The 15858-nt window shown below is 39.6% G+C and overlaps 2 protein-coding genes across 7 annotated transcripts; both read left to right on the top strand.

The window, feature by feature from the left end:
- The first annotated feature begins 1951 nt into the window (after nt 1-1951).
- LOC146469842 (ryncolin-1-like) lies at nt 1952-8188 on the top strand. Of its 6 annotated transcripts, none has more exons than XM_085122687.1 (5): nt 2189-2724; nt 4064-4143; nt 4536-4587; nt 5466-5855; nt 7067-8188. In XM_085122687.1, the coding sequence occupies exons 2-5, from the start codon at nt 4129-4131 to the stop codon at nt 7330-7332; spliced, it is 723 nt and encodes a 240-aa protein (XP_084978813.1). In that variant the 5' UTR covers nt 2189-2724; nt 4064-4128; the 3' UTR covers nt 7333-8188. The 6 variants fall into 6 exon arrangements, with proteins under 6 accessions (XP_084978811.1, XP_084978813.1, XP_084978814.1 ...); XM_085122688.1 differs by having other exon boundaries at nt 2189-2718; XM_085122690.1 differs by having other exon boundaries at nt 2257-2310.
- Nucleotides 8189-8482: 294 nt separating this feature from the next.
- Nucleotides 8483-11559, top strand: LOC146469843 (microfibril-associated glycoprotein 4-like). Its single transcript, XM_085122683.1, has 3 exons — nt 8483-8903; nt 9500-9889; nt 10802-11559. The coding sequence occupies exons 1-3, from the start codon at nt 8651-8653 to the stop codon at nt 11062-11064; spliced, it is 906 nt and encodes a 301-aa protein (XP_084978809.1). The 5' UTR covers nt 8483-8650; the 3' UTR covers nt 11065-11559.
- The last annotated feature ends 4299 nt before the right edge of the window (nt 11560-15858 follow it).

A 15858-nucleotide genomic window follows, 5' to 3' on the forward strand; every position in this document is an offset into this window, starting at 1 on the left:
TAAGACGTTTATCAAGGTCTTCATCGCATCATGCTCGTTAAAAAAGGGTTTAAAGCCTGATGTCAAGCTAAAGGTAAAGAGAAGTCTAAGTCAATAGCTGAAGGACAAAAATCTTTTGGAAGAATCTTTTTTTGATTAGGTATTAAACTCGAATCAAAGTCCACGTTAGTCCAGGATTAGCTTAATCAGGCATCAAACAACCGGTCCCAGGATAATAACGACTTGTCCAAACACTGTGCCGAACATTTCAAAGGAGCCTGGTGGCATGACACCTGCCTTAAGGCGGGGGTACATCTGAAAGCCGTTTTCACGCCGCCTTTAATCGGTCAAATGGAAATATCTTGTTCGCATTTCAAGCAATACAAAAACCCTCCATTCATTACACAAATCAATGATTTGGGGTGTTTCATGAATTTTTGGGTGATTTTTAGGTATATTTGGAAGAAAATAATTTTTCTTGAAGGATTGATAAAATTAAAAGAAATAAGAAATTTTGAAGAATTAGCCGAAGTTTTAAAATTAGAATTTGTAGTAAATAATTAATAGACGGACACCAAGTTAGTCCACTAGAAAGCTGGGGTGCTCTTGCGTGGGTATCAACTGTCTGTTAGTGTTCCAAAAATCATTTTCTTTCTTCTATCCATTCTTGAGACCACTTCAAATTTCACTCAAATTAAGGTAGGGCCCGGCCTCTACTCAAATCTGAACGGCCCCTCAGGTCACCGGCATGGAACGAGTCCAAATGCATACCAGGGTGTGGTCTGGTATCACTGGAAAGGAAACAGCTACTCGCTGAAGTGGGCTGAAATGAAGATCAGGCCAGAAACCTTCAGTTTTAGCACAGGAGGAACTACGTGCTACGTTTATCGAAACGGGAAGTTAGTAAACTGAAATAATGGTTTTTATGTCTAATCGAACCGGTGTTTGCTTTTTTCTACCCACGTGAACCGTAAAAATTTGTAACAGAATCGCAGGGATCACAGGAAATTCAAAACTTTGTAACAATAAGCAATTATTCGTACAGCTCTAATAAAACACACTAATTACACTTAGCGATGTATCGGCGGCTCGATGAATAGGATTAGTCGCATGGCACAATTTACCCGTTAAAACTGTCCTCGGGCGATGTCTGTTGATTAATGTTGCGCGGAGTGAAAATTCGGCCTCTGCTCACCCATTTTCTTTGTGAAATTTTGCCGAGTCGGCCACATTAATCGGTACCTCTAAAGTAACTTTGAGTGATTTACGGAAAAGAAGATAAGAGCAGTCATAGTTTTCCTTGTCAACAAAGTATTTATAGTTGTTGTACATCAGGAAGTTTATCAGGACATTCCCTTTCCCTTTACGGAAGATAATCACATCTCAGTTTACATCACACAACATTCTGTTTCAGCGAAAATAAAATCCAAGCGGGAAGTTAGAAATTAGTTATTTTATGTCAAACCGAACACGTTTGCCTTTTTCTTCTCACACAAACCGTGCAAAATTGGTGTTAGAATCCCAGAAGTTCAAAACTTGCTAATAGGCAAGTATTCCTACGGCTGTAATAAAATACACTAATTACAGGTAGCGCCGATTTATCGGCGGTTCGATTACTAAGATCACTCGTACGGGACAATTTACACGTTACAACTGTTCTCGGCCGATTTCTTTTCTTGTTGGTGGAGTTAAAATTTGGCCTCCACTGACTCATCTTCTTTGTAAAATTTGGCCGAGTGAGCTCGTTTAATCGGTACCTCGCTAAATTAGCCTTGAGTGATTTACGTAAAAGAATATAAGGGCAGTCATAGTTTTTGCCCTTGCCAACAAACAATTAATACCTCTAGCACATCAGGAAGTTGATCAGTACATTAATTACCTTTTCCTTTACTGAAGAATTCACATATCAGTTTACATCGCAACACATTCTGTTTCAGCGAAAAATATTTCCATCAAAACAGGCTTGTGATTGGTTTAAATTATCTGATACTAGATTCTACATTTTTTCATATACTCTTAATAAACAAACGCCAATTCAATAGCAACATTTAATCCGATCAACTTTCAGTGAGCACGCAATTGAGCCTAGACTTAATGCCACCATGTGGTTTGCTTTCCTCGTCTGCCTTATTTCTCTTTCGCCAGTGGTGGACTTGGCGCCAACACAAAATCAGAATCTCTTGGATCTGAGAGCAAAATCGTGTAACATAAATATCAACACTGGACCGAACAAGAAGCTTGAGGGTATTATCTTGGGAATGAAACGACAACTGGACGAGATTCAGAATGAACTCAGAAATTTAACAAGGAAACCAGAAAATGACTCCAAAGGTCAGTATATCTGGGTTTGCTAATATTGTTTTGTCTTTCTCGGATGTGAGTAACGGACTCAATTTTAAAGGACTGGCGATGAAGAATCTCTTTTGCTATGTCAGCTAGGAAGAAGAAGTTGTTGTTAGGGTGATAAACAAATGACAGTCCGGCACAGTTATCAAATTTGATAACCGCGTGACGTCACAACATGGCGCCAGCTCAGAGCTCGGTGAGTTTTCGGAGGGCGTTCAATAGTTTCCGTAACTTTTCGGTTGTGCTCGCGTTCCATACCCAGAATTCCAGGCCTGAACGTCGATAGAACAATAAACTTCAAGGCCCTGCAAAAATGGCGACCATCGGGAAAGAATTATGCGAGATCTTCCCCAACGATTTGAAGAGGTGGTACGAAATGACAGTCCCTTTCAGGTATGCGTTATTGTCTTTGCCATCAATTTTAAGGTAGTTGTAGATTTTTGTGGTACACGAAGAAAAAATGTCGTGATCTTCATTAATATATCTTTCGATTCAACACTTATTTGTCGGGGGGCATGAAGAATTGTAAGAGGGCACTATGATATTTTGATTTGCGGTCGTCTGATTCCGTCACTCACCGCCATTGTTAATTACACGGAATGCCCGCAGGGCATGACGTGTCTAGGTTTCGGTCGGGTATCTTTTTTACACGGAATGCCCGCAGGGCATGACGTGTCTAGGTTTCGGTCGGGTATCTTTTTCTTCGTCGTAGTCACAAATCGACAAATTAATTTATGCATTAAAATATGTCCTCCCCTAGTGGGGATGTATTGTCCTGATTGTCTTCAACAAAAGCAGGCCAATCAAAATCTATTATTCGGCACATATCACGAGAGAGGGGACCCACTCATCCCTTCCTGTGTGACGTCAAATCATTATTTGATTTATTCATCAAACCTTGATTAAATTCTACCCTCTCCCAGAAGGGATTTATTGTTCTGATTGTCTCGTACAAAAACAGCCCAATCAAAATCTATTATCGGCGCGTATATCACGAGCGTAATAGAAGAGTGACGTTCAACGCCGAACCCTTCAAATGGCTAAAATCGCCGTCTTCAACCTCAGGAACGACAACACACAACATTTAAGGTAAAAATACGTTTATTTTGATGTTAAATGAGAATATCTATCGCAATCTAGTACGATAATACGAGGATTTTCGATATTCCCATACATTGCCTCTATAAATTCAAAATACAAACGGTCACATAGTTTGTGGTGGCCCCTTGTGTTCTAGGATGACTAGAAATGAAGGCAGCATTATGGATTTCCACCAAGAGAAAATGACTACTTAACCTATGGAAACAGGGATTCGTTTTAACTTACAATGCGAGTTGCTCTCGGTGGAATAAATACCGGAGGAATCTTGATGTCCAAGAGCGCCGCCAAGAAAGCGTGTACGTTGAGAGATGTTGCTGGCAAGCAAATAGGCCGAGTACAATACTTTCTCAATAAAGAGAAAAAGGAGCTCATGGACAACGGGAAAGTCTAGTGATGAAGGGTAGGATTTCAAAATTAAGACGGTTATCCAGGAACGATTTTGATAAACAACTCAGTCGAAAATTATCGAACACTTTGTTCCGGAAATGCCTCCTTGGCAATTGCATGTCTTTGTCTTGTTCAGTATCGTTACTAATATGACTGGATACGAACGGAAACAATTCTCATTTTTCTAGGTGGTACATTTAAGCTTACATTTACATGACTGTAATATTTTTATTTCTGTTCTCGTCGTTAGATTAATAACCAGCCAGCCGACAGTAACCACAGAGAGTAACTTCAGAGCTCGGTGATGAAGGTGACATGCCGGATGTTGAGGTATGCCTTCACAGTTCGATTTTACGATTTTCCCGAAATGTAATTATCCTTTACAAACTTATGCTTGGTGTTTTAAGCCCGTGTAATGCCAGACTCACAACAGTTCGAGCTTTGAGCCACAGCAAGCAACCTCAATACGCCCTTTCAAGAACAATTTAAAGGGGACTTGGCCGTTGCACTTCTATTTTATCTTTTATTTTACTTCTATTGCAGTACGTCGCTTCAATTATCTAGGACAGATCGAAGCGACTCTACACACGTCGCTAGTCAATCGAATCATCGCCTCCTGCACTTTCGAAATCCCTGGTACAAGAAAGAAACAAAATATTTTTGAAGTCCCATTTTAAAAGTTAGTTATAACGCAAAATTTCTTCATTTCTTCATTCATACAGATTGACGAAGGACAAGAAGGAGAGGAGCAATGCAACAAGAAGTTCAAATCATGTTAATATTTATGCAATAAACAAGCATCTTTGATGGAGGTTATTTTTTTGGGATTAGTGTTCTTTTTATTTTATCGGCTATCGCTCAGGAATTCTGTTCTTTAGCCAAAGCCGCTCGAGGTTTCCTCGGTCCACCACGACGCTATGAGGCTTTCGATAGATATTAAAATGAGCTTTGTCAGTTAATTATGGACAAAGATTGTTTCGTATTTTCCTGATGTCAGGTCAAAATTCCTATTCTAAACCTTTCCTTGCGTACAATTCACTGTGCGACCGAAATCGAATGTTGAATTAGAGCCCCATCAAAATGTTTTCATATTGAAATGGCCACCATATTGAAAGCAGATGGTTGCTATGATAACATGTCACGTGAGCTGTAACTTGAGGTTTGATTAGCTAATAGTTTGTTTTGGTCCCGGTTATCAAATTTGATAACTGTGCCGGACTGAATGAAGCTTGACCTTCGGGAAGTTATTCCAAAATTTTTGCCGAAACGTACTCTCTATGTACTCGTTGTTTCTCCAAGTACAGATACGCGGTAAATAAACCATGACATACATATCTCTTACATATATGCATATATCAGTTATTCATAAAATGCGTGTGATATAGCTGGGTTTATTTTTCAGTTGAATGTTGGAAAACAGTGTTTCTTCTTAGAACACGTTCGATGAAAAGGGCTGTTTAAGGAAGTTTAAAGATTGCTGAAACTCAAAAATCACCATGGCCACGCATTTCGCTGGGCACCCGGTTGAAGTTTACTATACGTAATTTAACTGAACTTGTCTGACCCGTTTAGAAACTGAATTCACGTGCTAACTCATGTTTCTCATGTTTCCCCGGTTGTGAAATTATTTCCCTTTGCCTTTACCCATCTAGATTTACATCACCTCAAAAGCTGTGCTGAGGTGTACAAATCTGGTGACAGAATCAGCGGTGTTTATACCATCGACCCTGATGGCTCAGGCGCCTTTGATGTGTTCTGTGACCACACTTCACCTGGTGGGGGGTGGACAGTGTTCCAAAAGAGACTGGACGGCTCGGTTGATTTCTACCGTGACTGGAACGAGTACAAAGAAGGTTTTGGTAACCTGAATGGCGAGTTTTGGCTCGGACTGGAGAAAATGTACCGTCTGACTAGGAGAGGACGATACAAGCTTCGTGTAGACCTTGAAGATACCTCAGGAAATACAGCCTATGCTGAATATGACATGTTTGCTGTCACTAGCGAAAGGACTAAGTACCAGCTAGGGATTGGATCGTACTCCGGTGGGCATCTTGTACCTCTCTACACTCTCTCTTGAATTAGATTTTTGCCTGAGTCACGCGACTAATACTTTGCCTGCAACTGACTAACAAATTTAGATGAAATAAGCTAATATCAGAAAGAATAGATTCAATCCTTTAGCGCCAGATTATATTACATTGTTTTTTAGCTTTTTTTAGCAAGCTGCAGGGCACATACTGCAGATATCACGTGTATTACTGTTTCTTTCCCAGTCCCTCCATCTGATATAATTTAGTGGCAAGCGAGGGCTCTGGGCCAGCATGCAACAACTGTATTCGAAATTTAACGTCGCTGAAATCGATCTCGTAGTTGTATTCTGACGCGCGATGGTTTATTTTAATTACCATAATTCAAGGTGACTCGACCCAGTTATTTTTTGGCGGTACCATCCTACTTTGAGGCTCTCTGGTACCCCCACCTTTACTTTTATCGCAAGTCTAACACGTAGAATGGATAACATATAGATCAATGTACAATACAGCAAAATATCGATCAGAGTAAATGTCACGTGGTTATAGTGCCACGCCTTTTTGAGGTCTGAGTCGAAATTCTGCCGTTGCCGGCTTTTTTTTGCTATATTGTAGATTGATCTATATGTTATCCATTCTATGTGTTAGACTTACGATAAAAGTAAAGGTGGGGATACCAGCCAGCTTCAAAGTAGGATGGTACCGCCAAAAAATAACTGGGTCGAGTCACCTTAACTGAATCAATTGGCAACGTAACGAGATTGAGAAGCTGAAATTTTCCTTCACGCGAACGGAGTACCAAACGTCAAGCAGCTTATTCTCGTTCTGCTAGACAATGTACCTTGAGCGATGGCGTCAAAGCCGATGAGGTGATAAGGTCGATAGAAATGTAGAGTAAACGTCCAAAACAAAGCGAAATATCGCTAAATATCGAGCTCTTATCAAAAACTGTATCTTCCGAAGAAGGCAAAACTTTACCCTTAATGGTGGCTAATTTGCCTTCTTCGGAAGGTTCATTAAATCAAATAATTTGTTTGTTTCTACTGGCCACGCAGCCACATAGCTTCTTCTAAACTAATCTCTTTTTCCTATTATTAGTTTGGTTTATGTGTAGTGTTGCTATCATGCAATTACCGTTACGTACGTGTTTAAAATGCTTTTTTCATATAACTTGTTTAAATGATTGTTCACAGTTCATAGTGTTCCTGTTAATTCTTTTCAAGGAACCGCTGGCGATTCTCTTTCTTATCACCGTGGTCATCCCTTTACAACAAAAGATCAGGATAACGATAGTGACTCCGGTGGTAACTGTGCTGTGACCTACAAAGGAGCCTGGTGGTATGGAGACTGTCACCACTCTAATCTTAACGGTGTGTATCATCACGGACAGCACTCATCAGCTGCTGATGGAGTCAACTGGTATCACTGGAAAGGCATCAAGTATTCAGTAAAGAGAGCAGAAATGAAGATTAGACCAGTGGCATTTTAAAATCAAGCTTATATTCCTGGTGTGTTATTTTATGTATGCTTTTTCTTCTGAGTCAAAGGGAAATAGGCGTGCAAACAAGAGTAAGTAAAGATGTTAATCAAACTATAAAAAAGGCTAGGCGCATATATATGTCTCTCCATCCGTGTGGTTTTCGTCTGAGGGTTTTAGAAAAAGTACTAAAGGAGTGTTACAACAGTTATTTGGGTTTTTAACTTTAAAATGCTCGGTTTAATTCCTTAAGTTTGTTGTAGAAGGGCAAGCTTTGCATCCAGCAGGAAATTCGAAGCAAACTTCCTTTCAAAAACATCATATACAGTTGACTTTATAGCACGCTTTGGTTTCGGTTGATCAATCGTCTTGGTTAAAGAAAACAAAAATCAGTGTATTAAACCATATGAAAAAAAAAATGAAGACAGAGTAAATTGGAAGCAGCCGGGAAAATAATTTTCATGTAATGGAGCGGATTGGAGGTCACTACAGCTGACCAGAAAATATGGTCTTTTTAATTGATTTTATCATTATCTTTTTGTGATATTTCTTTACAAATACCCTTTTACTGTAGATTACTCAGCTTACTTAGGCCATAGCTCGCTACTCTGAGGTAGGTTTTCGCCAAACACTCTGTTTTTTTGGAAGACATGTGATGAAATATTTTACAGAGCCTAGTGAAGAAATGAATGTATTATTCAGTTAGTGACACAGGCATACTCCACTGCGCATATGCCACTCGTGACATTCCAATTCTAGCAGTATGCAGGATATTTGTCCCATGAACGTAGTTTAATGGCCTTAGCTCCCACGAGTCTCGTGTAGCTCAGAGGTAGAACATCTTAACTATTAGTTGGAAGGTGTCAGGTTCGACTCCTGATAGAGTATGCCTGTGTCACTTACTGAATAATACAATAATATAATTTGTTGTTGTTATTTATTTAATTTGTTTTCAAGCCTCTTGCAATTGCGACAAATAAATTAATTGTTGTTGGTTGGCTGTTGTTGTCTTATAGTAAGTATTTTCTTTTTACTCGTGAAGCGAGGATGCCTACATTGAAACGAGTATTCTTCGGGATGTGGGGAGGGGGGTGGGAAATTTTGGCGGTCGATCACTCCATCCCTCCAAGACTGCTTGCAGTCCCTTACTATTCTGGATAGTCTCTATTCGTTTTTTTGTCTCCTAGCTCCAGTCTCGCCGCGCTATGCACTTTGTGATTGGTTTAAGTCTGAAACTATATTCCACATTTTTCCTCCGATTATCTTAACAAACAAACGCCACTTTCAATTGCAACATTGAATTCGTTCAATTCGTTTCATTGAGCACGCAATGGAGTTTGGACTTACTGACACAGTGAGGTTTGCTTTGCTTGTCTCCCTTGTTTCTTTATCGCCAGTGGTGGACTCAGCGCCAACACAAAATCAGAATCTCTTCGATCTGAGAGCAACATCGTGTAACATAAATATCAACACTGGACCGAACAAGAAGCTCGAGGGTATTATCTTGGGAATGAAACAACAACTGAACGAGATTCAGAAGGAACTCAGAAATTTAACAAGGAAACCAGAAAATGACTCCAAAGGTCAGTAAATCCGGGTTTGGTAATATTATTTTGTCTTTCTTGCTGTGAGAAAATGACTCAACTTCAAAGGGCTGGCGATGAAGAATTGCTTTTGCTGTGTTGGCGAGGAGAGACACAAAGCTTGACCTTCGGAATATGACTCCGGGAACTCTTGTCGAAACGTAATCTATATGTACTGCTTATCACTCCAAAAGATACGCTAATAGTAAACCGTGACTAAAATTGATAGGTATGGATATAAAGCCTTTATTATCAGCTATTCGTGACATGCGAGTCATGTACCTAGTAGTTTCTTTAATGTAGATACCAAGTTTTGAAAACAGAGTTTCTTCTTAAAACACATTCGACATTTGAGGAAGTTTAAAGATTGCTATGCATTGCTATGCTGCTTTTCCGGTGCAAGGTTACTGTTTGTAATTTAACTGAACCTGTCTGACCCGCTTACAAACTGAATTCATGTGTTTGCTCATGAATTCCTTGACATTCTAGTATTTTAGTATAGGCTGGGGTATAAAATAAAAAGCAAGATATTTTTATTCGAAAGAACCACTTTCCCCGGTTCGCGACATTATTTCCCTTTGCCTTTACCCATCTAGATTTGCATCACCACAAAAACTGTGCTGAGGTGTACAAATCTGGTGAAAGAATCAGCGGTGTTTATACAATCGACCCTGATGGCTCAGGTGCCTTTGATGTGTTCTGTGACCACACTTCTCCCGGTGGGGGGTGGACAGTGTTCCAAAAGAGACTGGACGGGTCGGTTGATTTCTACCGCGGTTGGAACGAGTACAAACGTGGCTTTGGCAACCTGAATGGCGAGTTTTGGCTCGGACTGGAAAAAATCTACCATCTTACAAAGAGTGGACGATACAAACTTCGTGTGGACCTTGAAGACACCACAGGAAGGACAGCTTATGCTGAGTATGACATGTTCGCAATAACGAGCGAGAGGACTAAGTACCAGCTAGGGATTGGATCATATTCAGGTAATAAGTTAGTTCTGTTAATTTACAACCAGTTTTTTTTTTTCAGTAAATATGATCGAGTAAATAACTCCCACCTGTCTTTCTCGATCACTTAATTAAAATCAAAGCTAATCAAGCCCCTCGTTACGTCAACTTGTTCGAACGCGTTTTCTCTCGCTTGCTGCCTGTCAGATAAGACCTGCTTCATGAATTTGCCTCAACTTGTACCGTAAATGCTCAGATAAGCCCCTCTCTCAAATATGCCTCCATTTCTAATACGCCCTTCTTCTCCGCCTTCCTTTTTTAGAGGGAAAAAATATTATTAGGCCCTTCTCATTAGCTCTCCCCTCTTTATTTCATAATGAAACTAATAAATGGCAGACTACTCAATCACGAACATTTAAGATTTATTTTGCTCTCTTCAAAGTACGGTTTTTCCATTGGAAGTAACTGTCCAAAACACACAAATTTGTTTTTGATTTTTGACAGCATGACCTCCAACTTCATGTACTTGTTTGAAAAAGTCGGTGTAGCGCCCCGGAACTAAGAGAACATCCTCAAGAAACCTCTCTTGAGTCGGTGAAAATTCTTTGTACTGTAGTGTAAATCACGACCTCCTCGCGCTGAGCAGTCCGGCACTCCACCAAATGAGCTAACCAAGAAGCGCTGCCGTTTGTCGCAGACGTGATTCTAAATCCCCCTAATAGGCTGATTTAGCAACAGAACGGGAACGTCAGTTGACAAAGGTGCGCTCATCAAGAATACCCATAAGATAGACTCGCGTCCAGACTATTCCACCCTCGAGCTCTCGCGTCCTCAAATCAAGTTCCCGTTCTGTTGCTTAATCAGCCAATTAAAATTGCGGGAGACAATGCATCCCCTAAGTGAGCATGTTGTGGTTGCTAATAACAACTTTAATCACTTCTTTTGTAGGAACCGCTGGTGATTCTCTCTCCTATCACCGTGGTCACCCGTTTTCGACCAAAGATCAGGATAATGACAACTGGTCCAAACATTGTGCCGAACATTTTAAAGGAGCCTGGTGGCATGTCGACTGCCTTCACTCAAATCTGAATGGCCCCTATCACCACGGAACGATTTCAATTCCATACAAGGGTGTGGTCTGGTATCACTGGAAAGGACACAGCTACTCACTGAAGAGGGCTGAAATGAAAATCAGGCCAGTTATCTTTTAGCACAGGAGAAAGTTTGTCTAAGTTGAGGTTACCCGGTACCTTCAGAGGTGTCTTCAGAGGTGTCTCGCGTCCAAGCGATGTAGCGCGTCCGGTTTAAACTGTAGATACCTGAACCCTTATATCAAATTAAAGCTTATAGAGCTGGCTATCCAACTAAGCGAAGAATTTTGAAATAAAATGAATTGCCGAATTTTTAGCGCTGTTTTCTCGAATAAATTTTTTTCACTTGGTGGAGCCACTTCAAAGAGCTAAAACTCAAAAGGAATTTGTTCGTTTGCCTTCAAATTTGGACAGTAGCTAGTTTAACATATAAACAACAAAAACGTGTCTGCGAATTTTTTCTTTCGAGATATTTTTTCTCCGAGAGTGATTTTTGTACGATTACTCCACATTTTTTTCATACTATTTCGAAAATGCTCTATAACTTTTCACTGCAATTGAATATGGCAAAACGCAGACACGTTTTTTTAGCGCTTTGGGTCCGGAAATATGAGGAGCAAATTAAATTAGTAAAAAACAAAATTCACTTTCACTTGTAGCTTTAAAAAGGTGATTCGGACGCTTGCAATTTGAGGTCGTGAAAAATTCGACAATTTATTTTATTTCAAAATTCTTGGTATGGTTTGATAGTCAGCTCTATAAGCTTTAATTTGATATAGGGGTTTAGGTATCTACAGTTTAAACTGGACGCGCTACATCGCTTAAACGCGAGACACCTCTGAAGGTCCCGGGTAACCGTAATTTAAGCGGCAAGTTAGAAAATGTCAAATCGAACATGTTTGCTTTATCCTTCTCATAGAACCGTGACAGTTTGTGTTAGAATCGCAGGAAGTTCAAATCTTGCTTATAATAAAAGCAATTTATTAAGCTCTAATAAAAACACAGTAATTAACGCACCGATTTATCCGCCGGTTCGATTAGTAGGTTCAATCCCATAGGACAATTTACACGCTGCAATTTCTCGGTCGATTTCTTTTTCTATTGGGGAAGCGCAGAATAAGAATCTATAAATCAGATTTGTAAAATTGGGCCTAGTCGGCCTGATCAACCGTTACGTGTTAATTAGCCTTGAGTGATTTACGGTTTTTGCTCCCGTCAACAAATTATTAACAGCTGTCGCAAATGGATAAGTGGATTACGACCTTTCTTTTAGAAGAAAATCTAAAATCTTTTTATGATATTATACCTTTGGCTTAAATTAATGCATAAAATAAAGAGAGTCGTTTGGAAAACATGCCGCTTGGTACTACGATACCAGCTCCTCTTGTCAGCGTCAAGAAAAGAGGGCGTCTTCAATTGATTGCTTTCAACAACTTAAGTCTGACCTAAGTTGGAGTTAAAAAAAAAAAAATTCTTTATTTTGGAACTGGAGTTATTATCTCCGCGAGTTTCCCGAGTTGGGGAATTTACTGACGTGGTTTGTAGGAAATTATTGAAAGCTACAGGCTAGTACAGAACAAAGACAACATTCGTTCATGACTAGCCTGCGAGAAGGCTCTCTTTTAGGTCAGCCTTGAGCACCTTAATTTTTTCATTTCATTTTTTTCAATTTATTTTTGATTTAAACCCTTTTCCTACCGACTTTGTTTTTGGATTGTTCGGCCACGTTGCACAATTTGAACGAACTGGAATAATCACGACGTAGTGGAAATAGCCGGGCGCAATATTTTCAAGTGACGTTTTCGTTGGCGTTGCCCCCTTCGCTCCTTAAAGGAGCACTGTTACGCATAGTTTGCTCTATGTTGCATTGGTCAATCGTGCTCAAATATAATATTGGACTAAGAACCTCTTCTCTAGACTGAAATTGCTCTTAGAGCACCTGGAACAACATTTCTCTGTGCAAGAAGAAACCGTATAATCACTAGCCTTTTTTAGCCATTTTTCCAAGATACGTGGGAGGCAATATTTTTCAAGCTGCAATCCATTACCATCCCAGACATCCGCAGATAGAGATGAATCATACTAGTTTTTGTGCACTAGTATAATTGTTCAGTTAACAAAACGGAGCCATTCTTTTCACGTTTACATCCACACAAATACGGTTTTTCAAAGTGACACGGGAGCCTCACCAATGCAAGACTGTAACGGTTACGAAAACGTCACTTGGAAATACAAGTTTATTTCATTTGTGCCGGCTACCTGGCGGATTATTTTAACTCGCTCAACTTCTACACAAACGACAGACTACCCAGGAACCAAATTGGTAGGAGTGGTGTTCAAGAAAATAAATCCACCGTCTTGTGTTTACGTTCTCCATAAAACCTTGAATTTGGTCATTTTACGTTGCTGTTTTGCAGAGGACGGCAAAGAAATGTACCAAAATTTCTAAAAACACCCCTGCAGAGCGATTGTTCTTGTTCATAATAAATCCTACTGCCTTTTTGTGGCGTTGCCGTTGCCGTCGTCGATGTTTTTATGTGTATTTGAATTCACATTCATTGTATTTGTTTACACACCTGTGTTTGAATCAGTCCTTTCTTAATTAATTCATACTCATGCCCAAGATCACAGCCAAAGCATTTATTTTTCTGACGATATTAGTGTCTATTATGACCGAAAAGTCGTTTTAACTGTTCTTTGACATCTCTCTTGAGAAATCCATAAGCAATTGGATTGACAGCTGAATTTAAAATACAGAGGAGATCGAGAATGTAAGCAATGTTGGCAGATAGATCACAATTTATGTTCCATTCACGAGAGCAGAAACCTTTCCAATGTTCTGCTGAAGAGGAGAGAATAAACACAACCATGACAGCTATCATCATCTTTGCGGTCGCCTGTCTTTCGAAGATGTCAGATCTGCCGGCTGTTTTTACCCCTATTGTTTTACCTCTGTAGTTAAAACGGACTTGAGCTTTCAACGCGCGTGATTCAAGAGACAAGTTTCGCGCAACAACTAAAACACGCGTCGATAATACGATCAGTAGTATCATCGGAAGCGTATTAAACGTCAGCGTTTTCAATATTGAGAAGATGTTGTCTTGCTCTTCATTCGCATATAGTTGAATGGTGATTTGTGGTACTACAAAAGCTATCATTGGTGCAGTCCACGATGCGACCAAAAGAAAGATGATTCTTTTCCTTGTTATCATGGCAACGTATTTTAGCGGTTTCACAATTGAGATATAGCGGTCTGCTAACATGGTGCATAGGTTTGTAATGGAGCAATACTGGAAGTAGTGGCGAGTGACAAAAAACGCGCCATCACAAACGTATGAATGGCAGGTGAAGCTATGGATAAAAATCTGCGGGAAATAGACAGCTCCGACAAAAAAATCCGCGACTGCTAAAGACAGAATGAAGCAGTTCGGTTTCGTCTGCAGCTGTGGTCTTTTAAGAATCAGAAATGCGACGAGTCCGCTTCCAGCAACCGTCAAAACAGTAAAAAGCCGACCTAAAATCCAAAACTACATATTGCGGTCGACTTCGTTAGCATAGCTAGCAATGACCATCTTACAGCTGTCTTCTTGGTTTTTTGCATTACAAATACTTAATTATGTACCAGTGACCACCTTACAGCTGTCTTCTTGGTTTTTTTGCATTACAAATACTTAACTATGTACCAGTGAGCGACTTATAATCGGCTGTCATTTCGGGAAAACAAACCGCTATAGTTGAACTTAAGTCAGTTTGTAGTTGCGACATGTTTTGTTAACAGACTGATTAATTCCATGATTGGTCTATATCTTGGTCTCATGCCAATAACTCCTGTATACACCTGCGTATTGACAGGAACTCAGTTTAGGTTTTCTTATTTTCCCGGTATTTACTAGAGACTTTAGATGAAAGGAATAGTGGTTTCGTGCAGAGAAAGGAACAAAGACGGCTTTTTTTCATCAAATCTCATTCAGAATATATAACGTCCTATCTTCAGTGCATAATTCGAGTTTTATAGTGTTTTTCTATTTTCAAGGTTTATCTTGTTACTTAGGTTCCTTCATCAGCGGCAAGGGATGTTTTGGGTCGTGCCAGTTTAAATGAGTGCAACTGAAGATCACTGAAAATTTAAATAATTTTTGGTTGGTTAGAAGCAACCTTTAGCTTCAAATATGGTAAAGGAAATAGAACAACAAAAATAATTCGAGTTTAAAGGTTCTGTTTACGTTTTTTTTTTCGCTGCCAACTGAAAGTTAGAATGCTGCATCAAAGCTGCAAATTCAACAACTAAAAAAAAAAAATTGCAAATTACAAAAGTTAATTTACCATACGGGATGATAACTAACTTACTTTACTTATCATAACTCCAAGAGAACGCAGTTAAAAAAACAAAAACAAAAAAGCTTTAAAAAAAAGTAAAAAATAGAGAAATTATGATAGGCATAACCAGACGCACTAGATAGGACTCCTGCATTGTAAAAGGTAACGTTGGCTTGTCCCAGATGACCAGGGCATAGAAACGACCATTGAATGCAGTGGACTCAGCAACGACGCAAAAATTAGGATGTCTCAGATGTAGCTAACAGCGAAAATGAACCGTGAACCGAACAAGAAGCTGAACTGAAATAATCTTGGAAACGGTGAAACGACAGCTAAATGAAATTCAGATGGAGTTTAGGAATTGAAACTGAAAGAAAGAAGAAAACATCACCAGAGGTTAGTACTTCTGGTTTTGTTAGAATTTTTCTTCTTTCATGATAAATAAAATGAAAATTGAAAGGAAAGCAGTTGAAGAAACCACTGTGCTAAGTGAAGACGGTAAGGCGCATGGCTGAACCTCTATGAAGGTTGAGATAAGGGGGTTCATTTCTAAATAAACTTTTGTGCTGCATCGGTGGGGAGTAGAAACTATCTTTA

Source organism: Pavona decussata, unplaced genomic scaffold (genome assembly GCF_977016875.1).
Source record: "Pavona decussata unplaced genomic scaffold, jaPavDecu1.1 SCAFFOLD_115, whole genome shotgun sequence".
In the NCBI taxonomy this organism is placed as follows: Eukaryota; Metazoa; Cnidaria; class Anthozoa; order Scleractinia; family Agariciidae; genus Pavona; species Pavona decussata.

Bases quoted from the DNA above. Each gene is read 5' to 3' on its own strand.
- LOC146469842 (XM_085122685.1), top strand. From the start codon at position 2,082: ATGTGGTTTGCTTTCCTCGTCTGCCTTATTTCTCTTTCGCCAGTGGTG. The intron at 2,311-5,465 runs GTCAGTATATCT...TTACCCATCTAG, and splicing joins ACCAGAAAATGACTCCAAAG to ATTTACATCACCTCAAAAGC. The intron at 5,856-7,066 runs GTGGGCATCTTG...ATTCTTTTCAAG, and splicing joins AGGGATTGGATCGTACTCCG to GAACCGCTGGCGATTCTCTT.
- LOC146469843 (XM_085122683.1), top strand. From the start codon at position 8,651: ATGGAGTTTGGACTTACTGACACAGTGAGGTTTGCTTTGCTTGTCTCC. The intron at 8,904-9,499 runs GTCAGTAAATCC...TTACCCATCTAG, and splicing joins ACCAGAAAATGACTCCAAAG to ATTTGCATCACCACAAAAAC. The intron at 9,890-10,801 runs GTAATAAGTTAG...CTTCTTTTGTAG, and splicing joins AGGGATTGGATCATATTCAG to GAACCGCTGGTGATTCTCTC.